This window comes from Fonsecaea monophora (genome assembly GCF_001642475.1).
Source record: "Fonsecaea monophora strain CBS 269.37 chromosome Unknown Scaff92, whole genome shotgun sequence".
NCBI classification, from domain to species: domain Eukaryota; kingdom Fungi; phylum Ascomycota; class Eurotiomycetes; order Chaetothyriales; family Herpotrichiellaceae; genus Fonsecaea; species Fonsecaea monophora.
Window position 1 is genome coordinate 82,148 of NW_019174023.1, and position 20,748 is coordinate 102,895.

General features: G+C 51.9%; 10 protein-coding genes across 10 annotated transcripts; 3 read left to right on the forward strand and 7 right to left on the reverse strand.

The window, feature by feature from the left end:
* Nucleotides 1–968: 968 nt before the first annotated feature.
* Nucleotides 969–1,881, forward strand: AYO21_09403 (hypothetical protein; the record flags this gene model as incomplete). Its single annotated transcript, XM_022659338.1, has 2 exons — nt 969–1,434; nt 1,547–1,881. 2 exons carry the CDS (start codon nt 969–971, stop codon nt 1,879–1,881), a joined length of 801 nt encoding a protein of 266 aa, XP_022508370.1.
* An 889-nt stretch (nt 1,882–2,770) lies between these two features.
* Nucleotides 2,771–3,607, forward strand: AYO21_09404 (hypothetical protein; the record flags this gene model as incomplete). Its single annotated transcript, XM_022659339.1, has 1 exon — nt 2,771–3,607. One exon carries the CDS (start codon nt 2,771–2,773, stop codon nt 3,605–3,607), a length of 837 nt encoding a protein of 278 aa, XP_022508371.1.
* A 683-nt stretch (nt 3,608–4,290) lies between these two features.
* AYO21_09405 (hypothetical protein) lies at nt 4,291–6,618 on the reverse strand (the record flags this gene model as incomplete). The annotated part of the gene is made up of 3 exons (XM_022659340.1): nt 4,291–5,132; nt 5,194–5,404; nt 5,458–6,618. 3 exons carry the CDS (start codon nt 6,616–6,618, stop codon nt 4,291–4,293), a joined length of 2,214 nt encoding a protein of 737 aa, XP_022508372.1.
* Nucleotides 6,619–7,134: 516 nt separating this feature from the next.
* On the reverse strand, nt 7,135–8,905 carry AYO21_09406 (hypothetical protein; the record flags this gene model as incomplete). The annotated part of the gene is made up of 3 exons (XM_022659341.1): nt 7,135–7,973; nt 8,024–8,492; nt 8,543–8,905. The coding sequence occupies 3 exons, from the start codon at nt 8,903–8,905 to the stop codon at nt 7,135–7,137; spliced, it is 1,671 nt and encodes a 556-aa protein (XP_022508373.1).
* Nucleotides 8,906–9,684: 779 nt separating this feature from the next.
* AYO21_09407 (hypothetical protein) lies at nt 9,685–10,254 on the reverse strand (the record flags this gene model as incomplete). Its single annotated transcript, XM_022659342.1, has 1 exon — nt 9,685–10,254. One exon carries the CDS (start codon nt 10,252–10,254, stop codon nt 9,685–9,687), a length of 570 nt encoding a protein of 189 aa, XP_022508374.1.
* Nucleotides 10,255–10,778: 524 nt separating this feature from the next.
* On the reverse strand, nt 10,779–12,182 carry AYO21_09408 (uridine kinase; the record flags this gene model as incomplete). The annotated part of the gene is made up of 1 exon (XM_022659343.1): nt 10,779–12,182. The coding sequence occupies one exon, from the start codon at nt 12,180–12,182 to the stop codon at nt 10,779–10,781; it is 1,404 nt and encodes a 467-aa protein (XP_022508375.1).
* Nucleotides 12,183–12,649: 467 nt separating this feature from the next.
* On the forward strand, nt 12,650–15,009 carry AYO21_09409 (hypothetical protein; the record flags this gene model as incomplete). The annotated part of the gene is made up of 4 exons (XM_022659344.1): nt 12,650–12,966; nt 13,015–13,586; nt 14,658–14,951; nt 15,002–15,009. The coding sequence occupies 4 exons, from the start codon at nt 12,650–12,652 to the stop codon at nt 15,007–15,009; spliced, it is 1,191 nt and encodes a 396-aa protein (XP_022508376.1).
* A 36-nt stretch (nt 15,010–15,045) lies between these two features.
* On the reverse strand, nt 15,046–15,561 carry AYO21_09410 (hypothetical protein; the record flags this gene model as incomplete). The annotated part of the gene is made up of 1 exon (XM_022659345.1): nt 15,046–15,561. One exon carries the CDS (start codon nt 15,559–15,561, stop codon nt 15,046–15,048), a length of 516 nt encoding a protein of 171 aa, XP_022508377.1.
* A 1,338-nt stretch (nt 15,562–16,899) lies between these two features.
* On the reverse strand, nt 16,900–18,036 carry AYO21_09411 (hypothetical protein; the record flags this gene model as incomplete). The annotated part of the gene is made up of 4 exons (XM_022659346.1): nt 16,900–17,138; nt 17,361–17,634; nt 17,702–17,893; nt 17,953–18,036. The coding sequence occupies 4 exons, from the start codon at nt 18,034–18,036 to the stop codon at nt 16,900–16,902; spliced, it is 789 nt and encodes a 262-aa protein (XP_022508378.1).
* A 1,812-nt stretch (nt 18,037–19,848) lies between these two features.
* AYO21_09412 (hypothetical protein) lies at nt 19,849–20,740 on the reverse strand (the record flags this gene model as incomplete). Its single annotated transcript, XM_022659347.1, has 2 exons — nt 19,849–20,421; nt 20,471–20,740. 2 exons carry the CDS (start codon nt 20,738–20,740, stop codon nt 19,849–19,851), a joined length of 843 nt encoding a protein of 280 aa, XP_022508379.1.
* Between the last annotated feature and the right edge of the window lie 8 nt (nt 20,741–20,748).

Sequence of the window (20,748 nt, forward strand, 5' to 3'; positions counted from 1 at the left end):
TCTGCGAACAACCCTAATCAAAAACGCGTAGTTAATCGCTTCGCTGGCGTCTTGAGGAGTGCCCAAAGGGTTTACGCCTCACAGTCTATTTTACTAGAGTGGGTACGCTCAAACGCAGCACTCGCTCGAAAGCCGACGGCGGCATTGAAGACGACGAGCGCAATCGATAGCGCTCTCTCGCGGCAAAAGTCTACACCTGCAGCTGAAGAAGACGATCGAGGTTATTCTACATCCACTCAGTTGCCATGTTTAACAGTCACAATAACCCTTACTCGTCGACGATCTCGGTCGACCCTCTCCCCAAGCGTGGCCACAAGCGACGAGCCAGCCGTAACCCGTCTCCGGAAAGAGGTTGCTCTCCTTTTTCTGTGAACTTCGGGCTGCCAGAGGAGGCTCGAGAAGTGGCCCTCGCCCTGCCGCAAGAAAGGGTTCGTCTGAGCAAGGTCTCCACCGAGGAGTTATCTGGTTCAACTTCCTCACCTAGCGCACAATCATACTCCTCGAAGCGACAGAGGCCTTCCGTTATTGATGCCCACTTAGAGCCACCACTTCCTACATACTTTCCTACCAGCAGAAGCAGCTTAACGTACGATTCTATTCACTCTCTCGATCGTCCGCTCCCACAAGCCTCAACCAAGAGCACATTCCCTGTCGATTCGTATTTCAGCTCTCCCAAGCCCCCTATAACTCCAACTGTAGTTTACCATCTGGGCGAAAAAGCTATCTGGAGTGAGACTGGATGGCTATCTCCAAATTATAAGTCTAACTCTTTTGCAGACAAGAGGCCAGGAGAGAGGCCAGGCGCCGCCAAAAGCGCCGCCGACCCTGTAATCTCTCCGCACAATCCATTATCTGGTTCCCTGCAGGCAGAGACGGAATTAGTGAAATGCCTAAACCAGAAGCCCGGAGCAAGTTCTGCTCTAGGTGCTAGTGGAGTATCTGGGCTTCGGCGTCCAGATAATGCAACAATGAAAAGACTGCTAGGAGGGTCGACGGCAGCTAAACGGCAGACACTCGTTCCGTCTGCGCATTTGGTGCCAGTCCACAAGAAAGATGGCGACAGAGCAAGAAAAAAGGAAATACTATGGTCGCCGCATTACATCAATGAAGCCAGAACACACTACTCCGGAGGACCTGGGATCAAATTACGACCGAAATTCAATGACCCATGGCAGCCTACCCCTGCGAGCGCACCTGATGCCAAGTTGATGGCCAGCAGGGACTTTGGTGAACTAGAGAGTCATCGTCGTCGTCGATACACTGGATTATACACTGCCGGCACCGGAAGATACTCTGCCCGCCTCAACTACATAGAGGAGGTCCAGGACATGTCTCCGGACGACTTTCTGGCAAAGTCTCCCGATGACTATAGAATACCGGTTACTCCCGATGACTATAGAATACCGGTTACGAATGACACAGTATCAGAGCGAGGTAAGTTAAACATGAATCAAATCTCTCATCTCACATCCTCGCCGTATTCCCCAGTAATAGTCCTTCGGAGTTTACAGTCTGATGACAGCAACTAATCATTCGAGTATGACAGCTCCTTCGGTCATGTCAGAGCCCCTGTCTCAGAACAATTCAAATGACGTACTCTCCGAGGGCTTTGGTATGTTTCGTATGGACAGTCTGGACAATCATAGATCGATCGCTTTGGAGGCAGGCCGGGGCGTGAATGGACGGCGGCACATTCTCACAGATTGCAAGTACACGATATCGCAAGACCTGACCGACGGCCACGCTTCAGCGCTAGCCCTCTTATATGCTCTCGCAGAGCGCAAGCCCACACGAAAGCGTCCGCCCGAGTCAAAGAAATTCGGCCTACAGGGGCTGTCGCAAAGGCAAGTTTCTATGCTGCCGGGATCTCAGTCTGAGTAAAGAAAAAACTCGGTATTCTTCGCTACCCGAACAAGTCATGGCACAGTGCAGTCATTAGGGTGGTAGCGCCGGACGTGGCCGAGCCCCAAACCGCTACGCTATGGTGGAAGAGGACTCTGACGATGGGAAACACCACGACATTTTGCGTCTGGAGCTAGAAACTCACATGAGCGGCTCACTAGGCTGAGAGCGCTTGACTGATGGGAGGGCGGCGACTCGGCAATCATTTCCGAGCGAAAAGGTTGCGCAGTCAACAACAAGAGTAGTAAGAGCATTCATAAGCGGGTTTTGCACGCTGCGTCTCAGGTTCAACTGTGGAAGTCGTTTGCAAGATGCCAACTTCTGATCCCTACGCGAGCTTGCACGAGCCAGGCCTCGGCCGTTGCAGCCTAAGCATTTCGCCAGAAGCATGCACACGCAGTTAAATCCACTGCGCCGCATTGTGACTCAATGGAGGAACATGGTGAATTCTGCTAGGTCCTGGGGACCGTCTGACTATATACCTTCGAGTAATTTACAGGGCCCTACCGGCGCTAGTCCGAAGGCCTTCGGCCGAAGACTAGCGTGACGGTCATTACACGTCCTTGGCATCCCTGCCAGTCACAGCATGAATCTCGAGTAATCACGTGGTGACGACGAAACAGCCACTTCAGGCTGCGGCACATTATTGCCCTGCTTCTCTTCGTGACTGCGCTGCATTCTCCTTCGCGCATCGCAACCATTTCCGACTTGCAGTGTTCTTGCCAATGTCTATTTCCTAGACACTGATACACCGCGCGAGCGCCATTCAGAGTGTACCCTCGGCCCCGCTTATAAGACCCGCCTACCGTCGAAGCATAGAGCCTAGCCGCAACAACCCACTCTGCCGCCGAACTGAGTAACGCCTACTATGTCGGTATATTCCACCTGGGAACAATCCGCCATGGTTCTCGATCGGAACAGTAAATTTCGATCCGGATACAAAACGTCCCGGCCGACATTTGACCCCCCAGATACAGACTTTCGTCCACGAAAACGACATCGTCCTAACGGTCCATTACCCAGTGGTCCAGGCCAGAGCCTCCTCAGTATCAGCAACGACCACGGGCTGCGTCGGGCAGATGATGACACGCTACGACGGCTCTTGGGAGCCGATCGTGCACAGAAGGTCGAAAAAAAGGAAGAACCACGGTTGCAGCAACGCTCGGGGCTGCGGCGGCAGGAGGATCCAACGGTCAAGGACTGGGGGCTTGCCTTTTCAACGCGCACGCCATCTCCCCTGTTAGTATCTGTTACCCTGATAGAGGCTTTCGATGCAGTGCTGTTCATCCACAAGACGGTCAAATTATTTCTCAATGCATCGGCGGACTTCGGTGCAATAGCAGCTAAAGTTACCTCTCCTAGCTCTGCTCCTCACCAGCGGCCTCTGCGTCCGGCGACAGTACAAAAGTTACATGATCCGACAATCACGCCCGGAACACTATGTACTAGACTAGGCGAACCTAAAATCGAGGCTAGTGACCTCGACATGGTCTTGCCCTTACCGGCCAGGAATGCACCTCGACAACCAGATCAACCGACACAAACGGACAACAATACTTTAGTCCCATTTACTCAGCGGTATGCGCCCGGAGGATTTCATATTTGGTCTCATCGAGTCGTTAAGTACACAATATCGGAAGACCTGAGTGACCCTAGCGCCGTGTCACGCGCGAAGCTATACGCTCTAGCAGGGCGTTGCAAGTGAAAAGCCGGCAAGACTCAGTTGAAAGCATTTGATCGCACTCTCAACAAATTCTCCGCGTTCCGGAATCGAGGTGATGAGGCTCGAATCAGAACAGACACATCACCTGGAATAATTCCACCAGTCAGTGGCATACGCCCGACCTTCGAAATTCCTGCTGATATGGATGTGGGGTTGCCAATAAGCAACCTCCCAAAAGGAAGAGACTGGCAACTAAGGTCTCCTACGGCCGTTAGGACACTTCAAAAAGACAGATATGCCGAATCCGGATGGTAGTAGTTCGATCTCCCCCAAAGATGTGACGCTCTGGACTTGACCAGGAATATACCGCGAATCCGTCGCGATCGTGCTTAGATCCATCCCCAGCGAGCATCTCGTACCCAATTATACCTCGCGCTACCTCTACCTCTCGTTCGTCTAGCCTTCCTTCGACAGAACATGAGTCTGAGCCCCTCTAAAGACACCGAGAGATCATGTCAGCATGGTTCGAGACCCCGCTGCTACTCTGTCAAGAGTGGACGATTCAACAGAAATTGCTTTGGGTGACATTCGAGTATCTAAGAGAGGACTTGAAGACAGTACACTATTCGACTCGACTATCAGACTGTCGACACGGATGCTCTGTCCGATGAGTTCATCGCCAAGAATTGCGCTTATCCTTCGGGGGGACTGACAAAAGTACCTTTTCAGCATCTCAGGCCCTCGGTCCGGGCAGCCTCGTCGTCATCTTCGCCGCGGACTTCTGTGACATACTTTTCAAACTCCATCGTGATGGCTATGACAGACTCAAAGTGACTAAGCTCTAGCCTCTCATTATGGAACATGGCTAGCTGCATGGCACAGTGGACTGTACTGCGGATCTGCCGGCCGTTCAGCGGCTGCTCCGAGAGCTTCGGTACGTGGAGCTGAAGCTTCTGCAAGTCGAGGCCGACCTGTCCTTCCGGGATGGAGCGAAGCGCACTCAACCACACCTGAGCGCGTCCGTCGCGGTCCAGGGAAGGATAGTGCACGGCCAGCTGGATGCGGCTTTTGAAGGCCTCGTCAAACAAGCCGATGCGGTTTGTGGTCAGAATCAGGATTCCGTCGTAGTATTCGAGGACGCGGAGGAAGACTGAGACGAGGGCGTTGCGCTTGATGTCCTCGGTTGTCCGCCGCTCGAGGAAGATGTCGGCTTCGTCGAGGAGCACCACGCAGTCCCATTCGGTGCCGATATGTAAGACTGACTCGAGATACTTCTCGACGCCCTCGGGGTCAATGCCCATGTCGCCGCACGTGACTCGATAGAGAGGCTTCTTTGCGAGTTCTGCCACGGTCTCAGCCGTCAATGTCTTGCCGGTGCCGGGGCCGCCGTGGAGCAGGATTATCAAGCCATTGCCCTTGCCCTCGATGATATCGACACCCTTCCTCGATGTCAGGTGGACGTAAACGAGCGCCTTCACGAGGTCCTTTTTGCGTTTATCGAGAACTAATTGATCGAAGGCTTCGGTGTTCCATTTCAGCTCATTAATGTGATCCAGTTGCAGGGTGCCTGTACTGTTCGATTAGCGACAAATTTGTGCCCAAAATGTGGGGGACATAAGACCACTGACGCCACTTCTTATCCAGAAATCCAAAGCCTTGGACGTATGCCGGCAGCAGCATCAGCATCTCGTCGTGATCAGGTCCTTCGAGCTGCTCGAGAGTCTCTGGTGGGATCTCGCCGGCGTCATCTCGTCTTTGATGCTCGATGGCTTGCTGTCCTTCTTCTGGCTGATGGATAACACGATACATGTTGTAATCAATCATATATCGGTGTTGTGCCTGTAGTCTCATGTCAATTAGGGAATGCGTTACACCGACAGCATCAGACTCACTGTCCGTGACTCAAACGGCCTGTGAGGCGCGGTGTAATGAATGTATTTCCTGCCGCGACAGTCCCAGAATTTGCGGCCCCGAGAGAGTAGCTGGTCTCTTACACTAGACAGATCGAGCCTGAGTGGAAAAATCTCCAGACTATTGACGCTGACGGGTTCTTTCTTTAAGGGGCGGCGCACGTGGAGTTTGGTCTGGCGCACTTTGAAGGCTCCATTAAAGTCATAGGACCAGCAGTCAAGAGAAAGGCCATCTTGCGTCTCCTGGACTTGCTCAAGCCTGTACGCAAGCATGGTCGTGTCTTTGCGTGTGACGACGAGTTCTCCCACGCGGAACAGCTTGCTGAAATGCGCATCGCTAACAAGTCCCGATGAGAAAAGTGTCTCCGCTTCGGCGTGGTCTTTACTTCCCAGCTCCGAGATACAGCGCAGAAGCAACCTCGTGTATCTCTGCAGTTCTGGCCCTGCGGACAGACGCACTACCTCCTGAACCTCGGCGGCGTGATGGAAGTAGAACGGAAAGGGAAAGCTCAAGCTCTCTTCGTCCTGCCACCTACTGAGGATGTCGGAATTCCCGAGGACAGTAGACAAGTCGTTGACGAAGTCGGTGGATTGCAAATCCAATCTGATCGACTGTGGTAAAGCCTCGGGGCCGTCACATGGCAAGCGAAAGAAGTGTGCTTGGTTTGCGCGCAGGAATGGCTCCTGCAGGTGCGGTAGGGTGACCTGCTCAAAGATGGTGTCGACTTGCTGCAAGTACGCGTCGCAGGAATACGTCTTGTAGATGACGATGCCGGCTGAAGCCACAAGCTCGTTGTAGTTTTGGATGCGCTTCTTACCGCGGAGCTGGCTTGCCTTGTCGTCGCCCGGGAAGAGCCTTGGAGCGTCGAGATATAGAGCGTTCTTGACGTGGCCAGAGTGGTCGGTTTGACGCCCTCGTTTTTGCTGGCAGGACACTTGGTAGATATAGATCACAGTGTAGTCGTCTTTAGAACCGAAACTGTGGCGTGGCCGTTTGAAATCGTGTTCACGTGGCACCTCGGTCGCGCCATCGCTCCGGGCATCGTCGTCGTCGTCGTCGTCGTCTTCAGACAATTCACGTTCTCGCTTGTTGCTGGGAGCGAACCTTGGGTTGGCTATCGGGGCCCCACGTCTGAAATCCATAGCTATGAAGCCTGAGCGTGGATGTGTTTCAATATCCTCTAGTAGTAGGTTGATCCTGTTAGTGAAGGAAAGATATATCAAGCTGAAGTGGACTCACCACCTCGAAGTCCTTAGAGCCGTAACTCGCTAAACCGCAAGGCAGACCGCTGGGGTGGAGGCTGAGCTGGTAGGTGGCTTGGTCAAAATCTGCAGGTGAATGCGCCTAGACGCCCGATAAGGGGATCTAGCAGCATCAAATCCCGTTCTCCATTCGACAGCCTGTAGACCTGTCACCTTTAGCCACGGGTGAATGATAGGCGCAGTAGCTGAGCACATGACTCATTGGGTTGGAAGACTGAAGGCAGAGCCTAACCCTGTACTGACAGCCTCAGGCATCCAGGCAACTACTGGCATCGGGAAGCCTTTGATTCGAGTCCTGAAATGACGCTTGTAGCCCGGGCTGGTCAACTCATTTTCAAGCTTCATTTTCTGTAATGGTACGACGGACAAGTCATGATGCCAATTGAGCCTCTGACGCTATTTGAACACGACACTCCGTCTCGCTTTTCGGTCAACGGCACGAGCCCGCTTTGTTGCCTTTTTGTTGATGGGTTTAGGGCGGGCAACGAAGGCCGTGAATACGCGACCCGAGGCTGAGAGATCCGCCAGTGCTGATCGATCTGAACAATAGCTCGCGATGAGGATTTTGACCACACCTCCCCGAGACGCCACCTCATCCGCAGCGAGTTGAAACATGGAAATGAAATCGCGGACTCGGGCAGGGTCGTAGTTAAAGTCCTTAAACACGTCGCTCGCTTCAACCACGACAACACATTTCGACAGCTTCGAGACGACCTGAGAGAACAGAGTCCGCCACTCGCTCTCATGGTGGTGAAGTTTGAACTGTGATGCGCTTAACTTCAAGTCATTCTGGTCTGGCATCGTCGGGTCGTGTCGAAGTGCTTGCGCTATCAGCGTCTTCCAGAGTCCTGTTCGATCGGTCGATTGTGGTCTGGACTTCTTACTCTCAGATAACGCCCAGATGGCGCTGGCACCCGCCGCCCAAGCATAGTCCACGACGCTGACAGCCAGGTCCTTGAGTTTTGCTTCCGTCAATGGACTGCCTTGAACTACCAGCAAAGCAGAACCGTTGCTAGCTGCCCAACTCCGTATAACATTGACAAGATTGAGTGACTCCTGACCTGCGTGTTTCCAGGGTTGTCGTCGCTTGTAGATAGCTCGACATTGATCTAGTCGCCGGATTGCATCTTCACCAACACTCAACTCGTTGAGTACTTCGGCGAACTGTAAGTCCCGCAGTCTTTCCTTGTTATCAAGCACGTCGCCGGAGATTTGATGGCTCAGTGCGTGGGTGCCTAGTGTGACATTAGGTAATTGATTGGAATTGGTAGGGTATGGTCCTTACTGCTTGCGACATAGAACAGGCTATCAATCTTGCCTTCGACCGATGCCAACTGAGAGACAGACTTGGCGAAGGCATCATGCAACCATTCTAGTTTGCTGTCGACAGCATTCAGACTCGTAACGCTTTGCGTCTGCATCAATGTCACACCACGGAGTTCGACTTTGGCGGCTGAGTCTGCGACCGTATCGAGTGATGCCGTACAGGCCTTGATCTGGTCGACGGTTTCCTTATAGCCAATATCATAGGGCTCTGACACTGACTTCAAAGCTCTCCACCAGCTGCTTTTCTTATACCACTTCACCGTCTTCATCAAGAATAGGATGACATGGCCGTAAAGTCTGGCAATAGTTGGTAGAATCTCCGCCGGGGAATAGAGTTTCGAGTACACTGTCACCCGCTGCAGCGCTTCGCCGACAAGCGTCAGTGCTTCCGCAATCTTTGCGAACAGGCGTGCATTATCAATAGCAGCCTGCACATCAGTGAAAGGTCCTGAAGGGTAGGTATAGGTAGAATCCTTACCATGAGAACGAACTTTATGGCTCCCCATGCGAGAGCGGCGTACTCTGGATGCGACTGTGTGAAGACGTCGATCACGGAGCCATAATACATGATCTGATGCGGTAGCCGCGAAACCCATGTCGAAATGGGCCCGCCTTGAGAGTGCGAAGCTTGGTAGTCGCGGCGAGCGTTTTCGGCCACGTTGAGGACATCTTGAAGGGACGTCTGTTTGTCGATCCAGTCCTTCTTGACCTTGTCGTTGGTCACTTCGTTCTTGAAGTATTCGACGCCTTTCTCGAACGCCTCGCGGGCGACGTCGTAGGTTCGTGTAGTATCACCAATGTATGCGCTTATTAGCAGCTGTGGGTCGTCTTTCGCTGCCATCGCATATCTAGTCGCCGACGAGGAGGAAATATCTCGATGGCGGCAATTATAAAGCAAGAGTCAATCAACAATGATCAGTAGTCCTCAGGATGCAATCAGAAGGCAACCAGAATGCCCAGCACGTCTCCGTTTGCAGGTGTTGCACAGCCCACCAGCACCGCATACGAGCCTGCATTCGCCTGGTTAATAAAATATTACTGGAGTTCAGCTACCCCTTCGGGTCGGCCAAGGCGCTGGCTGTTCGCCCATCCACGGCCGCTAAGCCCCCCCGCGATTCAGCCTCAAGGGCAAAAAGGGTCGTGCACGAGGCAGTAATGACTTTTTGTCGCTCGCAGAGGCGGATAGCCGAGAGTAATTAAGCCTTTTCATGCCGACCATAAGGATAATTTCAGTCGTAGGCATCTGAAAGGATGATGCAGCGGATGGGGGGACGGGCGTCGAGATTCTGGTCGTGAAACTGAATTTTCTCATCTTGATTGTATTTGAATCATCATAGTCGACTATCCAAGAGCGTAACCTGTCTTCTGTGTCTATCCTCCACGACTTGAGCGCTCTATCCCAGCTCTCCCTCAGCAAACTCGACTCCTTCTAACCCTTCTTTCCTAGATATCGTGTGACGCTCACAGCTCCCGCTCTCATGGTGACCAGACAGACATCCTTCATCCCCGTACATTTGCTTGCTTATCCTTCCGTGCCCAACTCTGAAGGCCCCTCGATCCCTTCCCATCACACTGTCAAGTATGATAGAGCCTGAGAGCAAAACTTCGCGTGCAAGCAAGTTAGTTGTTTCGCCCAAGGTCACTGCCCCGCCCCATTACGGTGCGTTCGAGGACATTAACCAAGCCATCTTCTGCCCTGAGAAGAGGATTGCGTGCGCCTGTGCCTGCTTGAGCCGACTCGGGATTCTCAAGGGTACGGGTGGGGTAGAGAGGCGAGTTGTTGGTAAGGCTGGTGCCCTCGTGCCCCTCTTCAACACCATCCTGCTCAAGCTGCTTCTGGATATCCCTCTTGCCATGTTCAGGATCATTCGTCTCCTCGCCCACAAGCGCTTCCAGTGGCTTCTTGACGATGCTGTTCTTCACCAGCTTCGTCGAGACAGCAGGCATGACAACCTCAGAGCCCCCTGTCTCAGTGATATCCTCCACTTTCGCGTTCCTGAGAGGAACGACATCACGTCTATCCACCTGCGTGACACTCCCTATATACGGGTGGAGTTCTTCCGGCTGTGGGCAGCCCACAGTCAGGCATTTGATGCGTTCGCCGATGGAAGAGGGGTTTTTCACTGGTGCGGCTCCAGCGAAGCAGATGATCAGCACCGACGTCGCAGCCAATTTCGTGAAGGTAACCATGGTGAAGTGAGCTGTTCTCAGTGGCGAGATCGAAAACGGCTAAGAAATCTGCGAGCCTTTGATCTGAAGACTACCAGCTTCGAAATGTGAGGATGTCGTTGCAGCAGCACAATGTCGATGGGGGAATCCGGCATGTGAACGTGTCTTGGGTGATGACGATGCAGGTCTGTAATATTGGAGATGTTGATCGAATATGACCTTTGCTCAGGGAGATCTCTGGAAAATACGGACGTTGAGGATTATATATATACATTTGAAGGTCCTCATCGATGTGCGAGGAGGTGTGGATGTCGCGATTCGTGCTCCACCTTGACCAGAGTTGTCTGCATTTTAAGTTCTTGCAGATCAAGAGGTTTCGCTGGTGCTGGCTGGTGTACCGATGGATGTGTTCGCCCCTTGCAGTAACCAGACTTTTCCAGAGTCAGGGGTCTCGGTGACAGGGCATGTCGACAGGGATGAATGTCTGGATCAAAGACTGACAGCCTTGGCCCCGAGATGCGACAAATTGAGGTGATGAAATCCAGCTAACAGCCAAAGTATCTCTCCTCCACCCATCTCTTCTCATTGTCTTCGACAATCCTGGCCACCACCACCTTGATCTTAGGGAAAACTGTCATCAACCTCTTCAGACCCCGTCGCCCAGCCATACACGTCACAAAGACAATTCTTCCCTCGGCGACCCCGTGATCAACCAAAACTTTGACAGCCATCAGGGCAGCTCCACCACTCGACATTTGTGGGTCTAACAGCATGACTGTTTCGTGTTCCGCAAGATCAGGGAAGAGCTTGAGGTAGTGCAGTTCTGGCTCCCCAGTACGAATGTTGGATTGTATAAGCAGTCGTCCTGTCAGGCAGTCTGGAATGGTTCGCTTGAGCCCCGTCTCCATACAGCTTCCACCGCGAAGAATCACCACAGCAGAAACTTTGCCGGCCGATGTGAGTCCAGAATACGTATAGCCTGTTGTGGTCGTAACGTCGGCGGCGATGTAGTTGTGGCAGTCAAGAGCTTTCTCGATCAAGAGTGCCGTCAACCTGTCAAAGTAGAAGACGAATTCAACCTGGTCAGTTATCGGGTTTCGGAGGATTGTTGATACCCCGACAATTTGTGGTGTTTCACCTAGGACCATGACATTTTCGGAGAGAGTATAATCTTCGACCTGTTGGCCCAGCTTCTCCAGTTCCGCGTTGTGTCTGATGGACTTCTCCTTCAAGATCTGTCTGGTCTGGTTGACGATCATCTGAATCGCCATCTTGTTCTGCATACCACGGGGTACTATCAGGTCGGCAATTTCTCTTTGGGGGTCAACGAATTTCTGAAAGACGGGTTTGACATAACTGAACCACTGTTTGATGGTCCCTTCAATAGTTCGACCCCGCTCTCTCACATCACGCACGATGCGCCTCGACAGACAGACATCTGGATCTGCTTCAACGAAGATCTTCATATCCAGTAGGTCGAGGACACGCGGGTCGTGCAGGGCTAGAATTCCTTCGAGGATCACAACATGTGGTGAGTATATCGAGACAGTCTTGTCTAATCTCTGATGTTGCTGAAAAGAGTAGATCGGTATGTCGGTTCTCTTCCCTTTCTTGAGATCTATCAGTTTCTCCACAAGGAGGTCAAAGTCGATTGATTCCGGTGAGTCGAGATCGTACTCATTTCGGTGTGCCAGAGCATTTTGTTCAGGGGTTAGCGACTTGTAGAATGAATCGATAGACAGGATGATGACCCAGGGAAGATTCAAGGACTGCACAATTTCCACCGCCAGACTTGTCTTGCCGGAACCTGAAGATCCAGCTATGCCGATTATGCTCATGTCCGCCCATGGTGGGGAATAATGTGCTTTCTGGGGGATCTCGCTGGGAACTTCTGCTTTCCGAGCTGATGCAAGGATGGAGAGTTTTCTGGTATCTGTCGACCCTGACATTCCGTTGCACAGTGTAGATAATTGGATTTCAATGTCTCAATGCGAGCTGTAGGCGATTCAAATCCTCTGAGCGGGATAGCTCCTTCAAGGTAGAAGCAAGATAATGATCGTTTTTAAAGCCACGACGACGAACCGGTACAACTAAAACGAAACCGTCAACACCAATCGCCAGTCAGATGCAAGCTCCAAGAAGCTATGAAATCACGGATATCTTATGCAACGAAGTAGCAGTGAACAAACGCCCAGATATATCGAGTAGACTTGTGAGCGTCGTTTGAAGAGTGATATCGGGTGGAGGGTGAGGAGGATGAGATATGGTGGATCTCGGAACGGAATTATATTGTTCCATTCCGCTACTCCACTTCACTTGTGCTCTACACAAGTTTCTCCGCAGTTTTGTTTTCAACCCGCTGTAATCTGTGTCTTTGCTTATAATGCTTCCTTCCAAACCGCTCTGACGGTCTGCCATGGACCCGGATAACTTGTCAGCAAATTGGAAGAAACTTCAAGCCACTCTAAGCACGAAGACAAGTAGCAACTCCACGAAATTGTCAAACCATGGCGTGAAACGCAAACGGGTAGTCGTGAGGCATACCGCGCCCAAGAACGCAGCAGAATTCGCGGAATCTAGGAAGAGACCACGTATCCGCGGGACTATGGCTACAGGTGGCGGCGTATCTACGAAAACACTGTCTATCCAAGAACTAGAGCAGTCTGACAACGCTCCTCGTCCACGGTTTCTTGCCAACTCATCATCGCAGGCCAATGCTGGGTTGTCTCCCGAGTACGTTTCGCATTCCCCTTGACGTCCTTTGTCCTGACCAGCTGTTAGGGTGGAAATCGGCAGGTACGTTGCTCTAGATTGCGAGATGGTCGGCGTTGGGCCGAATCCAGACAGAGAATCGGCACTTGCTCGTGTCAGCGTTGTCAATTACAATGGCGACCAAGTCTACGACTCTTACGTTCTTCCCCTTGAACCCGTCACAGACTACCGAACGCATATCAGTGGCATATCACACATTCACATGAAAATTGCACGAGAGTTCAAAGAGGTCCAAGTGGAGGTGGCAAGGATTCTGAAGGATAAAGTTATTGTTGGCCACGCCATACGGCATGATCTGGCAGCCCTGATGATCAGCCACCCTCAACGAGATATTCGGGATACAGCTCGCCATCCACCATATCGCAAAATAGCTGGAGGTGGATCGCCGCGACTAAAAATTCTGGCGTCAGAATTGCTAGGTTTTGAGATACAGCAGGGCGAACATTCAAGTGTGGAGGATGCCCGGGCGTGCATGCTACTTTTTCGAAAGGACAAATCGGCTTTCGAGCGAGAACATGCCAAGCGATGGCCAGCACCGCCTCCCGAAAGACATCAGGACGTGGAAGGCGAGAAGAAACCTCGTAAACAAAAGAAAAAGAAGAAGAGGAAGCATTGACCCACGCAGCGATATGCCTAAGCCTGGCACTATCTGTTTCTGCCATGATAGCAGAACAACCCGCCGGTATAACCTTATCCGATTTATGGTGCTTCCTGCCGCTTCCTGGTGACATCGCCAATCGCTTGGTGTCAAATGCAGCCTTACAATAAATGACGAGATACGACAGAACTTAATGAAGGAATCAGAACTGACCCGGCGTATAGCGAATTCGCCTGCCATCTCTGAATCGCCAATGTCTCGATGACGCAGCACGCGGTCTTCTCACAGCGGTATGGCAAAGCTCCTCTTCCTATGGCCCTCTCTAAATTCCGGAGCCTTGCGTTTCCTGGTCGATCGCCCTGTTTGATACCCGCATTCAGCACGTCTTTATCCGTAGCTGAGGCATAGGCTTCCTGTTTTACTTTCTCCTATATGGGCCATGCCAGCCTTAGACCTCCTTGCATAATAACCCCAGGTCTCACCGTGGTGGTTTTATGAGACATTGATAACGACGTACATGTTCTATTTAATCCTTTGCGCATGCTTCTATTACCACACCTACAGTGGACTTAGTTTCCGGCAATTGGCGTCGGCCAGACATTTATCCGAAGATTATCCGGGTTAATTGGATTCCTCTTTGACGCGTCTTCAGCGACGCGTCCAAGCCTCCCAGCTGCCTCCCTACAGTTCAAATCCAAGCCTACCGCATCAACTCCTCACTACAACAACAGGTGGCTTTGCGTATCTGGATTCATTTTCAAGTACCTGTAAAAATGCTGGCCTTACAGCGAAACGCAAACTCTACAGACAAATGTGTTGTCAACATCCTCCCCTGCCGTATCCACCACAATGGTCCAACCAAAGTGACGAAGAGATACTGGTCGCCAGAAGCTGAGAAAGGTACTTGTCGGCACGCGTTCTCAGATATCCCAAGGAGACGCTAACATTGGCATTCCAAGATGGTACGGCAACTTCATACTTTCGAGGCCGCAAGTTACGAGGCAAACGCATAAATATACCCTCTGGATACGAAGGTAATAAACTCCGAATCCAGATTCTCAAGAAGCCCCTACTGAGAGGACCGTAGGGGTCGTCGCAAAGGACGCCGATCGATATCTCCCGCAGCCTTGCAAAACGCAGACTGGACCCACGTATACCGTGGTGGATGAAGATATTGAGATTGCCGAAGACGACGACGACGACGACCCTCCCGAGCCAGTCAAGGTCCTCGAGGAGTTATCCACCTTTGAAGAGGTCATTGTTTGGGGCCATGATGCTGTGCCAACAAATGAAGATACCTTTGTGAAGGGGATCGAAGAATGGATCGCTTTTGCCGAGGCGATCCACGGTCCTTCCACCAAAAACTCCCTGCAGAACGACAGACAGCTAGTCGCCCAGGAAGATAACCAGGACACAAGTACGACCACACAAGTCTCGACTCCCTAGCCTCCTTTATCCTTGAGGTATTGTTGCTTGGCCGTGGACCACTCCTTCTTCAATCGAATATATTCCTCCGAAGCGATACACCGCCTCCAATAGCTCTTGAAGATTTCGCTCGCCTCTTCTTTCTCCTTCCGCTTCCCCTCGACATCGTCTCCGGTCCATTTCTCCAACTGTTCTCCCTCAGCACCATATTTGCGACCGCCTTTATGGTTGGCGTATCGGCGGGCGCGCGTCATGCCCATTTGGATGAACTTGCGACTCATGTCCGCCCCCACCAAATCACCACGTTCCACATACGATTCGAAGATGGACCACAAGATTTCTGCTGATTTCTGCGCCAGTGGAACAGTGCGAAAAACCCAATAAGGCAAGATAAGACTCTTGTATGGTTCAAATGACAAGACGCCCATTTCTCCTCGTGCGATTTCGTACGAGTATCGCAATTGTAGATCATCCAATGCGGGCGCTTCTAAAGGGTAGCATGGCGGCGCTAGGCTTTCAAGTGTCTTCGGCATGGTTTTCGTGAAGAGCAGGACTTACTGGGCCTAAAGTCAGAAGCGGTTGGAGGTTGAAGAGGATGGGAACAGAAATGCAGACCACTCATGACGACACTCGACCCCAACGATGCGGGTGGCACCTTATCTGTTCCGTCTAGATCAAAAGTTTGTTTCCCCCTAGTCTGTCAGCCAACATTCATCCAGACAGCCACTCTTGCGAACAGAACAGAAAATCAGGAAACATTCAATACATCTGCGAAACAAAATCAACGCGTCAGATCGAGAGATTATTGGTTCCCCCGATTCGCCGCAATGACAGTAATTCGAATGTCTTCTCCATGCTGTCATTACCATAAGTGGTAATAGGCATCGCAGCAAGACATGCCGAGACCTCACAAAAACAAGAGCTTACCCAATGTTGAATAGAACGATGGTCCACTCCTAGAGTCGACGGATGATACAGCCTGAGGTAACTATGCAAGCCACAAATAGCTGTTTTGGGATAGCGACAAAACTCTCGAACTCTCTCTCTACTCCGACCAGAAGGTTTTGAAATCTCGAATTGTCAACCCACTTCGACTCTACTATTACCCTGGTTCGAACAACAACATCTGGGAATAGGAATAGGAATGTATCAACGACCATAGAGATCACGATGACCACTGTCTAAGCATTCAATCATGGTCCTCCCCAACCATCCAGCTGGGCAATTCACACCACACTCTTCGCCATTGCCGTCCAAGATACCCGTTGCCTGCTTGTTTGGTTGCTTGCCACAGGGCTGCTATGAGTAAGCACTCGCACCCAGTGGAGTCAGCTAGTCTTGAATGCCTTTCATGTGCTCTGTCAAGCGAGAGAGGCGCTTAGCGTCCCTCCAGACCACACTCAACCAATGACAGCTTCCTTGGGTTACCGAATAAGGAACCGGCACTATCATTTAGTGTCACTTCCTTGAAGCTTTCGCGGAGCGTACTCCACAACCTACCAGTGTCTCTGAGTTCTGAGGCTGGACCATCGACAGATTTACCAAGGGTAACTAACCTGAAGACTGCTTTTGTAAGCAAAGAACCTTGGCTGAATCTGCTTAGGAATGAGCAGACGGCGCGACTTGCTAAAGCAGCGAGACCACCTACAATGCTGCCCGAGAAGCAGTTCGCCCATTTTACACAGTGTGGCATGACCATGGCAGGCACCTGTCGCTTTGAGGATAAGCGAAGCCAAGGACGCCGTATAAATCACGCTTATATCACCTGAGTTGCCGTCCAGCTGATGAAAGGCCTGTTGCTTGGCTGGTTGATTGCCCCGGGATGACCACTCCTGATAGTCATATCTGAAGTTCTTGGCTCTGGAGAGTATTTACACAAGTAACACCTTAAGAATAGTGTCCATCGCTGACGAAGACTTGGTCGGGACGACGAAGACTTCATCCTGCCGATCGCGTTCCGTACCTCTCGATCTGCGAAGTTCTCGCTCAATGGTGCCCTCAGCAAAATCCAATGGGAGCCACTGAACAGGACCATGATTGTGGTTGGAACTTGAGGTTTGGGCATGAGAGGGATGTCTTCGAGGTCGCTTCCAGGTCGATGTGCTCCAGCCTGTTCTGAAGTTCCATCCTTCTCGGTTATCCACAGCTAACTTTCTTGGTCTTGCACAGTTGCAGCGAGAGAGAAAAGATGCTCTTCAAGGAATCACACGCGTTATTATTACCGCGTATCCTTTTCGCCGACAGCGCCTCCATGATTAACCCGCCCGTCACATGCTACATGTGTCCCACGATCATGGCGTACCCGATCTTTCTGATGTATGCCAATACATACTTGAGGGAACAGGGGACATGAAACATGGACTCTCGAGCATTGACGCTGCCTGATCATCCGTTCCATTCGCACTGTGGCTATACAGTTCTTTCAGGATCTGGTTCTCCGCCTCTAACTGAACAACGGTGGCCTTGAGCCCCTTAACGATTTCGAGAAGCTCGCGGTTATGATGGGTTAAAGTCCGGAGTTGTGAATTGTTGGCAGCCAAGGTTGACGAGGCAGCCTTCAGCTGAGCTTCCTTGCGTGCCCGATACGCTCGTTGGGCTTTTCGATTCTGTGCACGTCGTCTCTTGGTGACTTTGTCAGAGGCACATCTTGTCGCATCCGTTCAGTACACGTACCTCGCCCCGAGTCTGAACCACTTCACATTCCCTGCCATACTGGTCCACCACAACAATATGCATATCACGGATGGCCCGGTCTCGCGGGGCTACTGGTGTTGAGCATGCTTCGCTCTGATCAGGGGATTCGAGTGGTGTCGAGGGGTTCAAGCCATATGCGTCGAAGGAAAGGGGCGACGCTGTGACAGAGTTCTGAGAAGAAATAATCTGTCAGTCTAGGCCGTTCTCCAGAGAGCAAAGAAGAGACCTACATCGTCCCAGCGAGAAGCGTCAGAGACGCATATCTGATCGAACTCCAGGAGCTCTCCCACATCCAGGGAGTTGAGGTCTGCCATGTGGTGAAAAAAGGACGGCTTATGTCGCCTTACCAGGGCCCGTGTCAACCATGGGCGAAGAAGGTCCCTGCTTCGAAGATGCAGATCTCTCAATCTTTTATGGTGCTTGATTCGGTATTTCTACCCTCGGTCCGTGCTCGACGGGACGAGTAGCCTATAGACCAAGTAGCCATCGGTCATCGCGATGACTTAGGCTGAAACCGGTCTCTGCACCCCCTGTTAAAGATCGATCTATACAGAGTTCTTCGATCTCAATGACCGCCTTGGGTTCCTTTGGCGAGGGGCAAAGGCGTTGAGAGTACCTGAGTCTGCCTGCCCTCACTACAGACTCGAAACGAATTGAACCAGCGCACATTCGGCACAACCAGCAACGGCCATGCAGTCGGGGTGGCGTCCAAAGGCAGATTCTACCGATCTTTTACCCAACGGAGACATGGTGTCTGAGCCAAGAAATGACCGGGGCAGGTTGTGGTCAGGGGCGTGGTGTCTGTGCGTGCATGTGGAAGCGAAGGCGTTAAAGTGGCAATGTGGCTGTAACATTACTCGGTACTCGTACTCGCTCTTTTGACGAGGCTGGCACGGTGTTGCGTATTTGTACGAGGAAGTTGTACCCTGGCAGCCTGGGCGCTTGGGTCGGTAAGCGACGGCATTCTTTGATTGCTGAAAGATATACTGCCTGATCGGGACTAGTACTTGGCTGAATATCCACATCTGCCAAGACTTTCCAGCCAGACACCTTTAAAGCTGAGCTGCTGAGATACAGCAATCAATGGACGACCTTGATGATCTCCACGCCTTTGTTCAAATGTAGTTGTTCGCGGCCGCCGTGTGAGTGGCTACGCTGGTCTCGAGCCAACGCGGCGCCGGTATCGATCAGAGATGTCTCACTCCCGCAAATACAAACTATGACAAGCTGTAGGAGCCTAGGTACGGTACCAGTCATGGCAACCGGATCACCTCACGTCTTCACCTCACGTCTTCCTTGGTATGAATGGTACACAGGCACTGTGTTGATCCCAGCAGACAATACTCCTAAGGGTCACCTTCCTGCAGACTGACATGCAGACGCTACTCGACCTTCTCGGATGAGACGACCATCCTCCTCGGTAGGAATGCACACTACAAAAGCTAGGTGAAACTCACAAACTTCGATAGCCTGGAGTCTTGTCATCAGCCAGCACGACACGTCTCGCAGACGCCGTGATGAGTTTGATGAAGCGCGTCCCTCACTTCACTTACCTGGGTCAAGCTTCAACCAGTATTTGAGTTTCTCCTTGGCGTTATGACACAACATCATTTTCAGTCCGAGATCTCTTCTGGTTGGTGTTTGGCATCTCCAGTCTATCTTGACGAGAGAGCATTCAGTTTTCTCTCGCTCAAACGTCAGAGGAAAACAAGGTTGATGTAGATGTGGTTGGTGGTGATTACCTCGTGGACTGTGGCGAACAGGACAAGGTCCATGTCAGAGACTCCTGTCGTTTGAACTCGTGGGGAAGTATAGCGAACTACGTGATTGAACAACTGTGAAGAGATTTTCGCGGCAATTTTACTAAGAGACCTACTTCGTCCATCTTCAGGGCCTTGGGGTACACACGACGTGGGCAAGCGCTGAGATATAACAAAGTCAGCCTCAATGGCCAATCTCGAGAGTCCCCGCGAGGCCAAGTCTCTTGTATTGAGAGCATAAGCTTGCTCGATCCAAAAAAGAAGGCAGACCTGGAGTTCTATCGGCGACCAGCCAGAAATTCCCGATGCTGCCGTATTCAATCCATCTGGCCAAACAGCTCAGACTACAAATAATGATCGATCAGATCAGGGCGGCACACCAAGGGTCATACCGCCGTCCACCGCAAAAACCTGGCCAGTGAGCCACGAGGATTGCTTACTACACAGGAATAGAGCTGTGCCTGCGATATCCTCGACGGTCCCCAGTCGAGGCCAGGGAGTGGCCTTCTTCATGTGCTTGATAATATCTCCGTCCTCGAAGTTCTTGCGGGCCATCCCGGTAGCCACTACGCCTGGGGCTATACAGTTGATGTTGATCGAGTCCTGCGCGTGGTCTAGCGCCCCGGCGCGGGTCATGTGGTTGATGGCCGCCTTCGTCGCCGAGTACGCCACCTCATACGGGAAGGCAATGCTGCCGGCGCAGGACGAGACATTGACAATCTTACCCCGACTTCCCCATTCCTCGTCGACCTCCTGCTTCAGAAATTGCTGGATGGCCAAGCGATTGCACTTCGAGGTGCCTAGCAAGTTGACGTTGGCCATCTTTTGCCACAGGTCATCGTCCTCGACGGCGAACTTCCGGAACGGTGCCCAGTAGCCTGCACAGTTGACGACGATATCTAGACGTCCAAATTTCTGTAAGGGTTCGCGAGTTAGTTTCTGAATCTATCATGTACAAGTCAATCCAGCGGGGGGGAATGTGGCGAACCGCAATGCCTTCGCTGAAGGCTTTTTCAATGTCTGACATGATGGAAATGTCCACTTTGAAAAACACGGCTTGTCCGCCTTGCGCGAGAATCACATCAACCGTGGTCGTCTGCAGGTCCTTTTCGAATCCCTCTGGGTTCGCCTCTGGCTTGAGATCGCAGCAGATGATAGCGACGCCCTGGTTCGCAAGGCCAAGAGCAATTCCTCGACCCATGCCACTGCTCGCACCGGTGACGAGGGCCACTTTACCCTGCAACGTCTTTTGCGCCATGATAAACC